The sequence below is a fragment of the Colius striatus genome, chromosome 4 (genome assembly GCF_028858725.1).
Source record: "Colius striatus isolate bColStr4 chromosome 4, bColStr4.1.hap1, whole genome shotgun sequence".
Lineage (NCBI taxonomy): Eukaryota > Metazoa > Chordata > Aves > Coliiformes > Coliidae > Colius > Colius striatus.
Window position 1 is genome coordinate 7,052,297 of NC_084762.1, and position 19,185 is coordinate 7,071,481.

A 19,185-nucleotide genomic window follows, 5' to 3' on the forward strand; every position below is an offset into this window, starting at 1 on the left:
AAACTGTGGCATGGCAGAGGCAAGATGAATGACAGCCATCATTTGTCACTTTAGGAAAGAGCTGGAAAATCCTCCTGACTTCCAACACCTGGTTAACCTTAATTTTGCTGATTTACACAGTTGTTAATTAACTACATATAGTACAAACAGTTACCCTGATAGATCTGGAATTTCATAGTCTATTACAGTACATCATTTGCATTTGCATCAGTGTTGTTAGACCAAAACACTATCGTAACCTATGCATGCACATCAGAATTTAGGAAGTTGACACAACCTGTCTCCAACTGTATTTTTCAATTGCATGTATTAATGCCACTTTTTCAATTTTTAATTAGCCAGAACACACTCCCCAGGCCATACCAACATCAAAAATGTTATTGCCCTACACCTTAATTATTGAAGGTAAAAAACAAGCCCCCAAAAACCCAAACTGCAGATGTTAGATGTGGGAAGGGTAGCTCTCACTTTCCCTTATGTTCAACTGCAGATTTAATTCTGTGGGTCTCTGGCTTCCGACTTTATATTCCCTTCTGACTGACCTGAAAGACATTACTGATGCCTGTATGCTGGCAAAGAGCCCTCCTCCTTAGTGGAGGAGTAACCCTTGGGCAGTTCCTCCTCATTCAGGCAGTTTGCAGCCTCCTGCTCGAATACCTTCACGCTGTTTGCCAAGCCCTGAGCCTGGCTCAGGGGTGTGAGCTGCTGCCCATGCTTTAATGAACCAGCAAAACAGGCATGTTTCCAGTTTGTTTATTTTAAAATTTGAGTAAATGTTGTTTGGGACATTGAATTAAATGTTTTACTAACTGAGATTTCATTTTTTTCCCTCCATCACAAGTAGACTGGGACTGCAAGAGCAGGAAGAGTCGCCGACATGCAAGCCTTGGCTCTGCCACCTGGGTTTTGGTAATGGGAATGGAGTGTGACAATTGTTAATGTTATTAAAAAGGAACCAGAATTAGAAGAAGAAAACCACAAAGAGATGACCTCTTAAAACTAATCTAAGTGAAGGTAAAGTAAAAATCTCACCTGGAAAGCCCCTGGCTGAGCTGCAGCAGAAAGGTAAGGCAGGAGTGGCCAGTCCTGAGCTCTCAAAGCTGCAGCATCCTCAGTAAATCACACTCCTTTGCCCCAGAACACGTGCACTGACAAAGACTAAGATGCCTCTGACAGCTTTTACACACTCTTGCCATCTCTTGGTCCTCAGTGGCCCCACAGGCTGTGGGCTGCCCCATGTGCTGCCACAGCTTGCCCCATAGGCCCCATGGCTGAGGACACCCCAAAGTTGAGGGGTCTTTTCTGAGCAGCTTTTGTACTGTTCACTCACAGAATCACAGAGTCAAAAGGATGGTGGAGGTTGGAAGGAAGCTCTAGAGCTCATCCAGCCCAACCCCCTGCTAAAGCAGGTTCCCCTTGATTAGGGGGCACAGGAATGTGTCCAGGTGGGTTTGGGAACCTCCCAAGAAGGAGCCTCCACACCCTCCCTGGGCAGCCTGGGCCAGGGCTCCCTCCCCTGACTGAGGGCTGCTCCATCTGTGTAACAGGAGGCTGTTATTCCAAAAGCACCAGCCACTTCCTTTGTCCCTTCCCGTGACAGTGAGCCTGCAGTGGTAGGCAGGGTATTAGAAGTGCTGTTTGTCACATGTTACAGTGTGCCTGTTGTTTGGCATATTTTGATTTGCTTAATGCTGCCCCAGCACTGCAGAGTGACCTTCCTATTCCCATGCAGACCTCAGGCAGAAACAACACAAAACACTGTTCAAATAGTGCAAATTCTCCTCCCCTCCTACCACCCTAATAACAAATCAAATCCAGGGTAGCTTAGAGGAAATGATCATGGGGTTAGGTTTTCTTTTTTTAAGGAAAAGGCATAAGTCTTGTTTTAAAAGGACTTAAATTTTTATGGAACACATCAGGCTTTGCCTAGAAGAGTAGATGACCTTTTTTTTCCCTATCAGTTGCTATCTAACAGAGGTAATAAATGATTGTTTCTGTACATAGTAGCCTGAATTCTCTGCCACACGTTTCCTCTTCAGCCTTGATGCCAAGTTATTGTCTTGACATGTTTAGTTATCAACGTTTTCTGCCTATGTAGCACCAACATAAAACAGGTGAGTTTCATAACAAACAATCCTTGTAGCCACTGGGCTATGTATAAATGAAAGCAAACAGCCTGGTCACCCCTCCCCTCAAGGTGTCTGGTGAAAATTAACCTCATCCCAGCCAAACCCTGACCAAAGTTGAATTGAGTTTGTGACAAACAGTGAATTGGCAAAGTATTGCTATGTTGTTTTCCTAGATTTAGTAGCAAGCTTCAGATTGTGCCTGACTGGAAAAGAAAGGTGTTGCAATGTCTGAAACTACTCATCTGGCTACTGAAATTAGCTGGAATAACTGGTCACTGCAAGCACTTTTATATATGTATCTATACATATCTATAGATCTCACTCTCTTAAAGCAGTGAAAACAAAATTACAGAGACTCAAAGGCTCTCTAGTAAGTTTTGGCAGGTATTAGTAACTCCTTTTTTTCCTCCTTTTACCTATTCGAAGGTTGCAGCCTCTGGTGTTCTGGCAGGAGAGGCCTCAGTGTACTCTTCCTTTGAGAAGGTTGCACCACTTCTTCACTTGTTCTCACCCTTGGCATGATTCATGGCTTGGTGAAGCTGATGGAAGCCCTTCCAGGGACTTCTGTGGGCTTTAAAATTAGATGTAAGCTAAAGGTTTATACTCTGCAGAAGTTTAGCACATCCTTCCTTCTGGCAAAGCAACACCAATGCCTACAGAGGAAGGAAACTGCTTTTAAAATTGCTTTACAAATCCTAAAGGGTTTTTGGTTGGCCATTAGGTTTAAGACTAATGCATTGGCATGGTGTCTTGCTAAAGTATTGCACCTGGCTAGCAACAGTACTCATGTATGTGCCTTACTGGGCCTGCAGAGGACCGTGGTGTGCTGATCTTTTGAACAACATCACCCAGTCGTTATGCTGCCAAACCCAGGGAAGGCATTGGACAGAAAGAACTCGATGTGGTTGTGTTAGATGGAGTTGTTTGGTTTGGACCTCAGAAAAGTGGTGTAAGAGTTAGGAGCTGCTTAACCCAGGCTGTCAAAAGATGTGGTAGTCACTGCTTTTCTCACTTGTTTTTCAGAGCAGCCTGGAAGGCAGGGATGCCCCCCTCCCTATAGGTACCAGCTGCAGGCTTCAATCTCCTTGCCTGGGGATGAAACCCATATCTCTGATTTTCAGACTACTCTCTGAAACTAGCTTTAGGCAACTACTTAAAAACTGGCTAGTCCCCTGGAAAAAAAGGACCATCACTGCACAGTTCTTCAGCAGATGTTGGTACACATCTGGTCTCCAGAGAAAACACTGGGCTTCAAACTGCAAGTGGCTGGAGCTGCTCCTCAGCAAGCCCAACCCCAGCACTGGAGTGGCCACTAAGACACACACCTCTACTGAGTAGTCCCCAGCTGATAGAAAAGAGCCCTTGATGGCAATGTCCTTTGCACGCACCACGTCCGTGTATCTGCAGGGAGGACCACGCTCTGCCACTGAGGATGCAGGGCAAGTTGGGGGGTGGGTTTGCCTCTGATTTGACTGCTTAATGTCTTTTTGACTTAGTCTTGGACCGAGTCTTAAGGTCTTTGATAAAGTCTTACCCTTCTCCTCCTTCACAGCAGTAAGCAGTTATTACCCTCGTGCCCAGCATCTGCTGCCTGAAGCTGGAAGTGCCAAACAGTGCCCCGTGATTTCCCTCTGCTGAGCGTAAAGCTTCATGTGCATCACGTTGCTGCTCTTAAATGTTCAATACATTGGCTTGTTAGTAATAGCTGAAGATCTTGATGCATTAAAAAAATCTCTCGTTGGGTTCATTCCACTGTTAGTAATTAGGGGTGTGTATCTGCCTTCTCACACAAGCTCTGAGTTTCTCTGTATTTTTAGCCCCCCTCTCTCTCCCCCAGCCACGCTTTTGGATTGTTGTCTCCATCCCTCCCACCCCTTTCACCACTCCCCATGACACAGCAGTAACACTAAACTCAGAGCTCTTTCTGCCTGCCAGCAGGAGAGGATGACTAACAGGGGTGGAGGAGCTGAGAAAGCCTCCCTTGCAGCACACTGCCTCACACAGCCTCTGCTGTGCCAAGGTATCAAAAAATTAAGTCAGCATTTCTGATTTGAGCTGCAAGTCTCCCTGCCCAGAGACTTCTACAGGCTCATACAACCCAGTCCCAGGAAACAATTATGATTTGGGAGCTCTCATTGGCACTACATGCCAGGACTCCCAGCAGTGCATGAGTAAATTAATGTCTTGCTCTTTGTTTCTTGGCTGTGGTCTGTGTAACACTGGGGCCAAGATCATATTTTTCACAGCATGTTCCTACCCAGTGGCACCAGCATTGGGTTGTTGAGTTCTTTTTCTACAGGTGTAGATAAATTATCTCTCTGTGAGCAGTGGCAGCTGAGCTCTTGCAGCCATAATTAGGGGTGAACTGGGTGGTGTTCTCAAAAGTACTTTTCCCCATCATGTAGTTTGGGCTTATAAACCTGGAGGAGGGGACAGGGGAGTGAATAACTCAACAGCTCAAAGTTGACTATCCAATTAATATTTACAATAAACAAATAAATGGCAAGGGTTTGTTGGCTGCATGAAGCCAGGCATCAATCTAGGGAATCCAACTCCTGAGTTCAAACATATTGCACTATAACCAGCGATTCTCCACAATACAGTAGGATTTATTAATAGAAAATATGTCAATATGAGTTTTCCTTTGTACATGTCAGCAACATGTACAGTGAAACACATTTTTTTCTCTCTTTTTCTTTCTTTCTCAATCTATATCGTTATAGTTCTTTTGTGTTATCTGACATAACCATTTCTATTTTGGGCTTTGATATGTTACTTGTCAAAATGTACTTTCAGTGTTAATATACCTTTAAAATCATAGTTTCTCTTTTAAATATTGAATTCATATTCTTTTCTTTCTTGTTTTTCTTCTCTTCAAATCAGTATTGCTCACGTTAGTGCAAATTTGTTAAATCTTGAGATAGGTTAACCATTCCTTCCAGACCATAAACAGCATTTAATAAAACAGTGAGATTTATATAGCTCTACACAGCTGAACAAGATTCTAATACGAAGCTTGTTAAAAATAAAAGAAGTCCAACATTTTACAGTACATCAATTGCATTTTATACACCTTTTTTTTTTTTGGAACACTTTTGTCTCTTGTCTATTTCTGTGTGTGATCTAGTACACAAATGAAGGGAACAGCAATAGGCAATGATACTTTCCTCAGTATTAAAAAGAATGCTTCATCTGTTTCTTGCTCAGTATGGCAGCAGTGTTGGATTTCCAAGCCTGGAAAAGAAGCCAGGTAATTCAAGACCTCAAAAAACCGAGTACAGCAAGAGTGAACATGAGCAGTCAGAGCACTTGCCACTACAGAAGAATGGGAACAAAGCAACACAAACTATAGACAAAAAAAAGGTATTTTTATGCCACTTGATCCATCCAGAATCTCTCACTTGAGCAATGGTCAACGTTTGACTCCAAGTAATTCCTAAGAGAAGATGAAAGGGGGCAATGTGGGCATTTCACTACTTTGAAGAATGGAAATAAATCCAACTTACAACAACCTCCTGTCCTAAGAACTTCCAACAGAATGACTGATGCTCTCAGCCTGCTGGCACTCCTGTGCCTGGAGAACTGCACCAGCCTGGTGCTTTACCAGGCAGCCAAGAAACTTCCACTTGTCGCCAGTGACATTCTTCACTTAAAAAAAAAAGGTTTATTTTTTATACTGAAAACGTGCTTTGTTCAAAAGAGCACTGCAAATGTCACTTTATCTTATTAAAATCAACATAATAAATAAAATATAAACAACCTGTGTCCAAAACTATGAAGAATATTTTGTATCTACCTCGCTATACATCTGGCCCACTGTGCCCCTCCCACCCACCCTTTCTTTAGTGGTTTACAAAGTTTTTTTGCATGCTGTTTTTTTTTTCCCCCCATTTACTACAAAGAGCAGATAAGGTTACATATCGTACACTGTGGGAAAAAGCTGCCAAAAAAACCAGGATTAAACTCTAGTACTAGATTACTGATAAACCAATTCTATGTCATGATACCTTCCCTGCAGGAACTGCTGGGGCTGCGATGATCTGCGAGAGACTTCTCCCCCTAAGCACAGCCAGAGAGGTATGCCAGGTGATGGTAAAGACTTATTACAAGGACTAATCACAGAGATGTTTGCAACCTGAAACAAATTCCTTAGCTGTAAATTAAGCGATTTACAACTACTCCCTTTGTGGCTTTTAGGCTGTGAAAACTGGATGTTGAACTGTTGCCCGAACCAAGGCAGTGATAGATTCTCTTCCTTATTTACAGAAGCCCAAAGCTAAAATGAACATGCCAGCTCTTCTGGCTTCTTAGCCTAGCTGCATTTTATTGGTTTTGGTAACTTTTTTTAAAATCAAAACCAAAATAAGTCTCTGTCCATCTTTTCATCTTTAAGGTTTTACTTTAAATGCACAGAAATGGTGTCTTTCGTATTTTGAGGAATGTGTTCTTGATGTTGGGTTTTCTTTTTGGCATGGGCTAAAAGAACTGATTGTCCTAATGGTTCAGAAGTAGGACCCTTCTCTGAAGAATTCAGAGACTCCAGACTTAAGTCTGTTGGGTCTTATGTTTTCCATTCTCTCGGGGAGATGGCAGAACTCTGCCTTCCGTGACCACTTGCCAAGCAGTGATGGGAGAGTAATGACCTTTCCTCAAAGAGGAGATCAAGAGATGCTATTTTAAAGGAAATGGCACCTAAGTGTGAAGGAGTCAGTGACAAAAAGATCTCACAACCCCTTCTTTTGCAAGTATGTGGCCTGACAATTCACCTGCTTCTGCAGGGGGGGGTTGGACTAGGTGGTCTCTAAAGGTCCCTTCCAACCCCTACCATTCTATGATTTGCTATCGATGGTTGAGAAAGTGAGTAAGAGAAAGCACATACTGGAGTTTCCACTGTATTAAAAAATAAACCTTGAAAAATCAAACAGAAATTGAAGCCTGAACAAGGAGAACACTGGATGAGAAGAAGGTCTTACGCCACACAAAGGCCCACGCTCAAACACACACACATACACACACACACAGAGAACACTGTGCATACATGGACACATGAGTAAGAATGTGTATTTGTATGGTAGGGTTCTTGGAAATAGACATTCTTAGCAAGTATGGACGACAGATCAATCGTAATTTATTTTCTTTTTAACACTGTATCATCATAAAGAAAACTGGTATAAATGAAAAAAAAGTCTATTTCAAATATCTACATCTAAAAGTTTAGGCAGTGAAAAAGCACTTTGTTGACAAGGAGTGTGGAATGATGAATGTTAATTGTCAGAAACTGCTGAATGCCTTTTTTTTCTTTTTAGTTGCCACAAACAAATTCACATATCAGAACAAACAATACTGCTAAATATTCCTTTTTGATTTTTTTGCCTTTTTTTGGTGTTTTTTTCCTTTTTTTTTTGCCTTTTTTTTCCCTTTTTTTTTTTCTGTTAAAACTCACCGGGGAAAAGAAAACCAAAAATAAAAACCCCCAAACCTGTAAATCCATACATCTTCCAAAATCTGAAATTGAAGCAATATTTAGAACCATAGATGAAGAAACACTGTGGCATTGGTGTAATATACACAATGCACTTGGTTGGTTTTTTTTTTTCCTTCTCTTTTTGTTGTTTTTCATCTGTAATGTACATCAAATACTTTACAACAATGCATTAACAAAAGGCAAGAAACATCTTGCTGTACAGAGGAAACCCCAAATGCAACTTGAAGCCTAGATTCACAATGAATGAGGATATTAAACAAAGTGTGAGAAGCTGTTCCCCCATAAAGTATGTCCGCTGCTCAGTTACTTGTGCTTAACTCTTGACCCACACCCACTGCCGTGTTCTCCCTCCTTCCTCCAGCCACGTTCAATATACAGCACCGAACTTTAGACTCTACAGGCCAACTGTAAAGTTGCCCCACACTGTAAAATATATATATGTATATATATTTCTTTCTAATTACTCCCAGGTTTAGCTTTCTTATCTTTTAACCTCCTAAAAAAAAAGAAATCTCTTAGTTTTTTTCCCCATACTGGTTATCTGGGCCCTCCTATGGAACAGGCTTTAACAAACTAAATTGGCAGGGAAAAAAAAAATGTCTTGTGGTATGCATGCACATGCACAGTTCCTGGAGCTTTTGTATCTGCCCAAGTCTCAAACCCAAGAGTCGGGAGAGGCTGGATAGTGGCTTGTTTCATAGTTAAGTTCACTATAGGGACGAGCAGCTGAATAGAAGTCGACGTAGTTGCCAGTTGACTTTAGTCCCAGGTGCATGTTGTATTCGCTTGCAGGTGGACGATGATGCACTTGGTCCTCAAAGAAGGACTCGTCATAGTTTCTTGTTGAATTCTGAAACGGCTGATATGGTTCATAATCTTTTCTGCTGGGCTCCTGTGGAACTGGCTGTGTTGAAACCTGAAAGACAGTAAGTACCCACGGATTGTAAGGCACAACATATTGTGAGCAACGGGACGGAAGGAGGAGTAAACCTCACAAATGTTTGTCATGCTGGAAATCGTAGAATCATAGAATCACAGAATGGTAGGGGTTGGAAGTGACATTTAGAGATCCTCTAGTCCAACCCCCCTGCAGAAGAAGGTCCCACCTAGGTCAGGTCACACAGGAACACATCCAGGTGGGTCTTGAAATGGCAAGTTCTGAGTTATCTTAACATCTGCTCAAGGTGTTGCTTGACAGTGAATCAATTCCATAGCTTTTCCTTGTCATTATATTTTTAAATGTATTTATTTACTATTATTATTAAATACATTCATTATTTAACATCACTGCTGCTAAAGATGCTGGTTTACTTCAGAAGTAGCTCAAGCAGTGTACTTTGCATTTACTTTTATATCTGTAATCATTTTTCTGACTATTTTGCAGCTACATACTGCAAATAGTAGTGGCCAAAACTTGGTATATATACACTTGGCATCCAGTGATACACACGCCAAAGGTGCTAAACATTTTGCAGCTGCCTTTGCCACAAGTGACATTCAGAGTGACACCATATCCTTAAGAACCATTTATAGTCTTTCAGGGCACTGATGTGAGAAAATCTCTAGCTAAGCATCCTGAATTGTGTTCTTCTGTTAAGCAGAACCATCTTCTTACCGCCTCCTCAGCACTTCATGTTGGCAATGCTGTGTTGTTGATACATTCCAGTGAGCTCCCTTGAAATATTTGTGATATGCAGAAAAAAGCCCCCCTCACGCAGCCCCTTAACCTGCCTGCCATAAAGGGCTGTTTTTCAGACAGCCCTAGTGAGGCTCTGTTTTTATAGATGTGCCTTAATTAATATTGGACATTTATAAACACATGATAAAGGTCTATGGCTGCAGAAAAATGTCTCTTTCCTGGAAACTGAGGAAATCCTATACTGGAAATACCAGCCATATGAATGGCATATATATATCAATACTGCAATAACCCTTTTTCTGTGAGTGCATTAGATTGGGATCCATGCTACCAGTTACATTTTTTTGCACAGGCCTTCTCATCCTGATGCACTTACTGCTTTCTGGTGTTCAGGAGCAGGACATAATAAAAGAATCCCAAAGCTCCAGACTGAATGGCTTGGATGTATATATCTGGGAAAGTGTCCTTGCTGATGAAATGCTAGTTTTTCTGTCACACATGCCCTGATGCATACATTAAAAACCAAATGAAATCCTTGTTGTAGTCATGATGAATGGAAAATCTGAGGGCTTCAGCTACATTGAAGTACAGTGTGCCTGTCTTGATTCCTTTATGATGACAGACTTAAACACCACAGGTAATTTTTATGCATGTGCTGTCATAACCTGTTGGGCATTTTTGAAACTCGAGCTGAAATGACCCATTAGCATAAAGCACACAGCTTGTTTGAAGCCACACAAACTGCTAGCATTTGTGCAAGGTTACTCAGTTCCTCTAATCCAGACTCACAGCCTTTATGATATACTTCATTTCCATACGAGGCGTTACACCAGTCTTTTTCCTAACATTTAGCAGTAACACTTTAGTCTCTGCACTTACCTGGTTATGTTTGATATCTTCAGCAGGTGCACCGTACGAATTCCTGTACAAAGTTGAGATTCCAGTGTTCTGAGCTGGAGGGAGAAGAAAGGAAGGAAAAAGCAGGTTTACCAAATATAGCTCTTTGGCCTCAAAGTGATTTCTTACAGCTCACACAATGTCTGTTTTCCTCCCCAAATCTTTAAAGCCATCTATCTGTAGACCACTATTTTATCTTCCTCCCACTGAACAGTCTTAATCTTTGCTTGTACATACATGTACAAGTTAGATACTTACTAATGGTTAACAGGCACTGTGTCATGTTCATGACTTTGTGCACTTCACACACAAATCAGTAAAACACGTTCATATGCAGCTGGCATTCAGTAACACGTCAGGTTATATATGGGATTTTATAACACACATACACAAAACATTTGTAAATACTGGGGTAGCAGTTGTAAAGACTGAGATTAAGAAACATTACATCCTTTCACCTCAACTGCATGATCTGGGCTACTTATCCTAAAATACTTTCGCTATGTCACGAAATTATTCATGGAGAAAGTGACTGAACGCAACTGAAACCCAAGTTATATGTCAAAAAGTAGTCTGTAGTTATACTGAAGAGGTCTGGCCACAAATGGTCTCAAATCCATGAACTGCTGTCACTTTCTTCTCAGATGTCCTACTATTAAAATGTGCAGACAAAACAGAGCTATGAGTTTGAAATCAGAACTCTAAAGACAAGGATAACACCATACAGTTTTGCAACGATTTATTTCCCCCTCAACCCTCCCAAAATCCACAGCAGCAGCTGTTAAGGATTCTCCCTGCACAGCTTAGTTTGCTGGTAGAACTAGAAAGATTGTCATTACTTCTTATATTTGAAAGAATAAGAGGGTGGTGTTTTGTGTGGCTGCTGTGCACCGTTTGTACTGGGCTTGTGTTATTAACTTTCCAGACACTATAATCAACAGTTTGATGCTGTCATGAGGATTCTCACTGTAAATAAGCATGTGCATGAAAGTGAAAACTGAGGAGCTGAGTCCATGGTAGAATTGAAACATATTGCTCATGCGAGTTCTCTCAGATCTCTGTGCAATGGTATAAAACCTGCGGGCACCAAGAGTGGCTTCGAACTCAAAACTTTTGAGGGTGAGGACTAAGCATCAGAGCTGAAAGTGGGGTAGGGGATCCGTGCTAGTCACATCACTATGGAAAAGTACAGTTACTGATGAAGTAACCCCTTTTTCTTCCTTTGGCAATCTGCTAGCATGGACCCCAGCAGGTACAACTGCCTCTACCTTTCCCTCCATCACCATACCTTCTCTAGAGAAAGGAATCGCATGGTCTTCAGTTAAAGTTGACTGAAGTATACTAATTCTCATCCTCACATCTGTCAAGGGTTCCATGCTGAAGGTATAATTTTTTGTCAGAGTTTGGTGCACTATTCCACGCTGCTGCTTTACAGATCTCAGGTGCCATTCTCCAGCATGTTCTTGAAACGGGACAAAGACAGGGCTTAATTACGGGGATGGGAGGGGTGATGAACCCTAACAGCTGTAAAAAAGATTTTTCACTTCATAGCCATTAACTAATGGGGGTGAAAAAAACTCTTGCTTCTTGAAGAGCTGGACAGTTATGGGGACAGTGAATAGTCCTGTGTAGGAAATGGAGAAGAGCTCTGGAAGTCTCCAAGGAGTGCAGCAGGATCCTTTCTTTGAAGATGGGAAGAACGTGAATGGTAGTAACGGATGTTTGTTGGTCTTTTAGAGTTGCAGGTACTCATAATTCCACCTATGTGCTCATAAGTGGTAACAGATGGAAATAAGGATCACTTGAGTAGTTTTGTCTTTGGCCACAGGTGTCAGTGCCAAAGCACTGATCTGCAGAGGTTCTTTCTGTTCAGGCTGTATTTTGTCACCTAACTTGAGAGATGTGGGGGAGTTGACTGTTGCCTCAGTGGTTTTGATATTGCAGCTGTGTCCTCTGCTTTAGTGTTTTAAAATCTCCCTCCTGATGACAGACTTTGGTATCAGAAGAGTCCACATCAGCATTGCTGTTCATGTGGCTTATCACAACAGCACGAGTCTCAATAGTACAACTGCCACATCTTTCTTTGATAACGTCTCTTTTACTCTGGTTTCTTTTGAGCCTTTTTGTTTGCCCAACAAAGTGCTAGAAGTTGAGTCATACAAATTCCTTTTCCCCAAGATCTAAGGATAGCTACCCATGTTGTGAAGGGCAACTTCTTGAAAAAAACTAAAGTGTTGGATAGTCATAAACAGAGGAACAATTTCTTGTATCCATTTTGTTTTCATACATGTAAGTGGGGCTGGAGTGTTGTGTGCAAGTTTTCAGTCAGATATGAATGAACGTATTCAGCTCAGACAGGACAATACTATTCATGGTTGGTTGATGTCAAGAATAAAATACTAGCATAAGGCACAATATCTGAGGGGTTTACAAGGAATCTGTGAAAAGTAGCAATCTGGACACATGCTAATTTATATGTGGTTCCAATAGGCAGACTTCAAGGAGGGTGATGATATTTCCATCCTTTTCCAGGGATATACAAAGATGTATTGTATATAAGTGCCACTAATAGCTGTGACTATTACAAAACCAGAAATAGTCCCCTGTTGATGCATAGCTGTCCAATGTATGACCATGACATTTGCACTGATGTGCTCAGAACTGCCACGTGCCAGATGGAAGACTTACAGTCTCACAGATCACATATTCTGGCAAATGGAAAATGGATAGGATCAGCTTGTGAAAATATCTGCAAGGTCTGTGCTGCTGATTTCACTGCAGTTGATGCAGATACAAATTCACAAGTCTAAAAATGCAAAAGAAACCCAACAAGAAAAAGCAGTATTCATCTTTTCTTACTGTAATAAAAACAACACATCAAATGCTTGGAAAGAGATATCAAGAGTTCAAGGAATCTTGGCTTAGTCTAGCTGTGAGGCTGAGATAATTCTGTCTCTGGAGGAAATGTAAGTTAAGCAATGTAGCTGCTAGCAGTGCATGCAGCCCCACTCCAGTACCTGCTTTTGAACACGCAGGCAGCATCCCTGGGAACTCCATTCCCCCTTGGCTGTACTTCATTGAGCTGTTGACTTTTGCTGTCCAAAAACAGAGGGCAAATGTAAAAGAAAGATGGGAGAGGATGAGCTAGATGAATGGACAGATACTGTGTGGTTAGTACCTGGGTTTTTGCCGTTAGCTCTGTATACATACCGTCACGGTAGAATTATCAAAGTGAGGTTAATGAAGTAATTATCTTCTTTTTAAAACATGGCAAGAGAATGGAAAAGGGCACACAGAGTAAAAGGTGGAGATTTTCCAACAGCCACAGTTCCTTACAGAGATGTGAGCTGCAGGTGAAATGATCTGAGCAGTGATGATGAGTGCATGTGTATGTGTGTACTTTAGGCAGTATCTAAACATCAAGTACACAATAGTACTGAGGAGGTAGTTTTTACTAGGCATAATGGTGAAGGTTCTAAGACTACCATCATCAACCTGCAGTACTTTCTGGTTGCATTCCATAAAGAACATTTCAGAAAAAATACCTTCCTTTTTCTTCCCCCTGTCCAGTTTTCAAGGTGATATTGATTTAAAAAAATTAACCCCGACCATATAGCTCCCCACAGCAGTTTCCTGAAAAGCTGACAACAGCTTTGAGAAGTCTGTCCCTCAGTGGTTTATGTGACAAAGGTATCAGTGATTTGAAGCCGTCACCATACATCCCAGCCACTTGATTAACGGCTTAAAAGTCAGCTTTCAGTCCTTTTAAGTACTTATTCTGAACACATATACAGACACTTTGAAATAACAAGGTGTCAGCCTTCTGCCCTCAGAAACAGACTGACAGTAAGAAAGGGAAGCTCAGCTGGACAGATAAGTTATCCTCTTCTGGTATGGCATCACCTGCTTTTTTCTGCTATAAGCAGCAGGACTCCATTTCCTAAAATTTAGTTCAAGACAGTAAAGAAAAATGCTTCTGTGCCTCACAAATCTCAGCTAACAGAGATCATTACCTGTCACTACCACTGCTACCTTCCTGCATGGTGAAAGATGAGGTAAGGGCATGAGAAAAGATTACAGTGTATTATGGTTTCTTAAAGTAATAATAAGTTCAAGCAGCCTGAGCATCTGTAGTTATTTTAACAGATGATGGTGGCTGGTTGTGTTGGGAATGTGCAGCTACTTGCAAATCAGTTTAAACAGTGACAGTATGAGATGACTGACTTTTGACAAGCCAAAGAAAATAAATTAATCAGAAGGTGGAATTGAAGCTACAGGGTGCAGACTGCAATGCACATATCAGTTCAGTGCAGGATCTAAGACACTTTAAAGTCCCATGGTAGTATACAGTAACCTTATCTTCCCTGTTCTGAAGGAAAACACCGTGGCATAAATAATGTTGTCACATGCACTTACAGTTCCTGTTTCTTTTTGAAGGAATGTAATAGTTTTTGTCTTAAAAATATACTTTCGGTGGTAAAATTTTATTATTGGTTATTATTTTCTACAGAGAAGTTGGATAATAAATATATGAGGCATCGTGAACCTGTGAAGGGAAGAGGGCAATGAGAACTTCGATATTGTTCCTCTATTTCTTTGCTGTTCTTACGAAATCAATATAAGTTATCTTCTTCAGCCAAACTGTTTACTTCAGAGGTTCTCCATTTTTCTCAGAGGTTTCCTGAAAACTCCCCACAATGGTAAGAAGCCAACATTTCCACTTCAAAAATCCATCAAAAAACCCCCTTTCATTTCAGGCCCAGCCAAGAGGTCATAAAATTTTTGAACTATAAACTGAGAAGAGCTTTGTAGAAGAGAATGGAGACAGTCATGGATAAATTGGAACTATAGCTGCGGCTCTACAATGTGTAAATCCATAAGTGAAAGAATGCTCTGTGTAATACATCAGCTTGGCACAAAAGACAACAGCAGCTCATAACATGTACCTGCCAGGTGGAACCTGAAAATAAAGGTATCTAAGTCCCACAGGCTCTGTGGATTTATTTGCTGCAGAGCAATGTCTGATGCACCAAATGAAATACAGGCACTGCAATGAACTTGTTACATGAATTTCTATTAGACCACTCGAGTAAAGCCAAAAGGTCTCACAATTAAAGTCACAAATACTGATTTGATATTGTTCTTTAAACATTTATTATTCAATGAGCTACATTTCTGTTACACAAATTTCACGCCGAATGCTGAAGAGCACGGCTCCTGTTGTCATTTTCTTTTGCTCTTAAAAGTGGTGCTTTATCTGAACTTAGATCAAATCAGCAGAGGTTTGGTGACCTGAAAGACAGAGAAAGCAATTTCTTAATTCCATATTCATCTGCACAATGGGCATGTGAGGGTGTGAAATATTGTGACACTCTTCAATGTTGTTTTGGTTTTGGATCTCTCTCACTGAGGTCAGGAGCTGGGAAAATAGTCGACAGCTGAGTATAATGCTGAGAGTTTGAAGTTTTCATACCAAAAGCTCACCCAAAAGACCAATAAGAACAGACAAAATACAAGCAGATATTAAAAGAAAAGATGATGAAAAAAGCAAAGTGGAGCAAAGGTTGCTGGAGAAGTACAAATCTCACACTCCAAAAATTACACTGAAAGGAAACAAGGGAAACAAGAACGGGGGAAGAAACACACTACAGCAAAAGTTAAAATGGAAAGGGCTGGGGAAAAAGAAAACCTCATTTTTTTAACATGTGGAGAGACATAAGCTTATTTGCAAGGAAAGATGGATTTTCCACATTGAAACACTTTTTTTTGATGGGTGAACCTTCTGATATAATCTGTTAGTCTGAATTTGCAGATAGAGGTACAACAAAACAGTGATGTTTCTGCTTTTTCAGTCTACTGCCCCTGCAAGATCCTTCATGGATCCTTGACAAAGTGCAAAACACCCCACATTCCTGTCCTTCACACTCACACAAGTAAGGGACACTGAAGTGTGTTAGAGAACCACCTTGTGCAGTGACTATGAAACAACCAAAATATCACAGATACACAAAATGCAGTACCTTGACTGAATCTGCTGCAATCTCACGTAGCACATTGCAGATGTTCGTTCAGGACACTCCCCACTTCTGTGGTTCCCAAATGCTCTTGACTGTCATTCTTCTTCTTCAGATTTCCACCTTCATGCTAATTAATGTTCTGCATTGCAGTTTTCACACAAACTCAAAGGCTGGCCTTTAGGTTTGGATTACACAATAGTGTATAACACAGTAGATGTGGTGTAAGCATCATCATGTCCTGAATAGAGTCTTGAAAGACAACCCATTTTGACATCTGAGCAAGACCTCTACAAACAGCACAGGAGAAGGCATTGAGAAAGTGTAGAGTGTAGAGTGACTCTTCACTGTTGTTTTTCACAGCATTTGGAGAAGAGGGCATCGTGATGCTCAGCACTGTATAAATGTAACCAAATGTTCAACAGAGGTTATATAAGCCTGTGAAATGGTGATGGAGAACGACACGTGTTTTGAAAGAGAATTAATGAAGAGGTGCAGTACTGGGCAAAGCACTCAAACTTTATAATTACTGAAACGCTAACAGGTTAATGAGCTCACCAGGAGAGAGAGGCCTTCAGTGAAACCTGCAACAGATGCCATAACATACACAGAGAAAATCATTGCATTTAAATCAGCCCAGCTGAGAAAGTAATGTGGATAGGCTCTACAAACAGCTACCAAATTTGCTGGGAATGACTGACGTGCAAAACAAGCTAACTGGTCTTGGAAAGACACTGCCTGCAAAACACAGATGTCAGGGATCACTGCACATGCTAAACCACTGTCATGCTTGCAGGAACAGCACTAGTTCATTCAAAGTGATGTACCAACCTCCTTCTGAAACAGAAACAAACATAAACTTAAAAAGAAATGTAAAATTCGTTTTAAAGCCTTTCTTCTGTGAATAAACACAGGCTTCACAAATCGTTTTCACATGGCATTGTATTCATTGAGATCAAATGTTCCTTCAGTTGTGTTTCTCTAGGTGGCTAAAACCTTGGAATCAACCAAAACAGGTTCACTCATCTCTACAACAGCACAGTAAATCCAGCCAAGCCCAAAAAATGAGTGGTCTGTCACAGCTGCTTTTAACATATGCTATGCAAGCACAACCTCACCTGTCATGGTGTCTTTCCTAGAAGTGTGTTCTCCTTTATTTCCATGGTAAGTGGCGTTTGTTCCAGTTGATTCATAGTCTGTTTTCCTTTCTTTTAGGCTGATCATTTCCCGAGGTGAGGCTGGGGCACTTGCTAGATCCCAAAAAAAGGATTTATTTTTTCTCACCACACAGGACTCAATGTCATGGTTAATTTCAGAGTACAAATTTTAGGAAAGTTTATATTTGTTAGCATACTAACATTAAACTCTCTGAGGAAAGACTAACACATTATGGGAGGAAAAGAAAAGGTGCTGCCATTTCAAGCATGGGAAAAATGGATTCATGGAACAACCAACTCCAAACATAACTTTGTCCCTGAATGTTTTACTCTTTTCACATACACCCAATGTCTAAGATGATCAGTATGATGACTCTAATGTTAACAAGCAGGAAAGAAAGGTGTTTTTCATAGAAAACATATAACAAAGAATGCCTAACACTGATGGGTAACTCAAGTAGTTTCTCTGTTTTTACCTATCTACTTATGAACAACTGCCATTAAAACTTTAAGCTATTATTAAAACTAAAGCCTTCCTTGACTATACTCATGGTATAGCTAAAAGGAGGAGAGCATGAGGTGACTGGAATGGTGGGCTTGTTTTAGCTGAACCTGCTTTAGCAGAGGGGTGGACTTCATGATCTTTACAGGTCCCTTCCAACCCCTACCATTCTGTGATTCTGTGACTGGGAGAAGAACTGGGTTTGTACTTCATTCTCATTCACTGGAGAATTCAAAGACGATCACTGGCACTGAGTCTGAAGGCTAAGAGCTTGTGATGCTCAGGAAAAGGAGATAAGCAGAGGGAAAAATAATAGCTTTCAGGTAAACTGACTTCAATATATTTAGGTGTTGGCAGATACAATGTGCTTTCCCTGTTGTGAGGGGCAGGGGAAGATGTGAGAGTTGAGTGGCAGAGCACCCCAGAGCCTCATGAAGGTACGCTGGTACAAAAATAACTGAAGCGCTTGGTGCTTACTTCCACACCCTCTCCTGCCTCCACCCAGATATTTGACATGTCAAAACCTCAAAAGCAGTAACTTTGCTCTTGCTTAAAAAGAAGAGGGTAAAAAAACAGTAAGATAAGCTCATTTGTGAAGCTTGGCTGTGAGTTATATCTTTCAGCATCTCTAAATTATCCTACATTTTTAGTTAGGGAGCAGGGAAGCGCAAATGATGTTGAATTCTGCTTAGATTGGTTCTGTTGGCTCTGTGGCCTCTCAGTTTCCAGAGCAAACATGAGATGGATGTTTTTTTTCTTAAGAAGTCATTAGAATTGGAGATTGCTCTTAAATTGCTTGTCAATAGTGATGTATTTCTAAAGCTGATAATCCAACAGATACAAAGAAACATAATGTTAAATTACCAAAACAGCTAATGGCAACTTGAGTTTAACAGGGAACAAACCAGAATGCAAACCTTGAAAAAATTGCTAAGACAGGAATGCATTTTGTTTCACATACTCTAGTAGTGCTTTTAAGCACTCTGGTGTTTTAAACGAAATTGACTGATAAAGACAAAACCATCTCTCTCGGTTCCCTGTGGGAATTATCTCTCTCCTCTCATGTGAGAGTGACTGGTTTCTGGCAAGTGTTAAAATCCAAAAGTGCCCTCTTTCAGAGGTTTTATTGGAAGCAGACATAAAATCATTGGTTGACATTAAACTGAGGAGTGATATCAAGGTTTTCCGCTCTTAATCTTAAAGGACATGGAAAAGAAGACAGAGCTTTCTATGCTAGTTTAAGCATCTTATCACCAAGTCCTGGGGATAGATGGGACATTGTGAGTTCATTTACTTCAATTCTTTACCCCAAGGTAGGATCCAATATACTGAAACAATTCTTGACAGGTTTTCATCTAAAAC

General features: G+C 40.9%; 1 protein-coding gene across 3 annotated transcripts in view; it reads right to left on the reverse strand.

Moving 5' to 3' along the window:
* Nucleotides 1–8,269: 8,269 nt before the first annotated feature.
* The window catches only part of CTNND2 (catenin delta 2), a 496,550-nt gene continuing 485,634 nt past the window's right edge, over nucleotides 8,270–19,185 (reverse strand). For all 3 annotated transcript variants that reach the window (XM_061994768.1, XM_061994770.1, XM_061994769.1), the window contains 3 exons: nucleotides 17,283–17,414; nucleotides 10,133–10,206; nucleotides 8,270–8,530 (listed from right to left, as the gene is read on the reverse strand). In XM_061994768.1, the coding sequence (XP_061850752.1) occupies nucleotides 8,270–8,530; nucleotides 10,133–10,206; nucleotides 17,283–17,414 (467 nt within the window). The remainder of the gene's footprint in view (nucleotides 8,531–10,132; nucleotides 10,207–17,282; nucleotides 17,415–19,185) is intronic.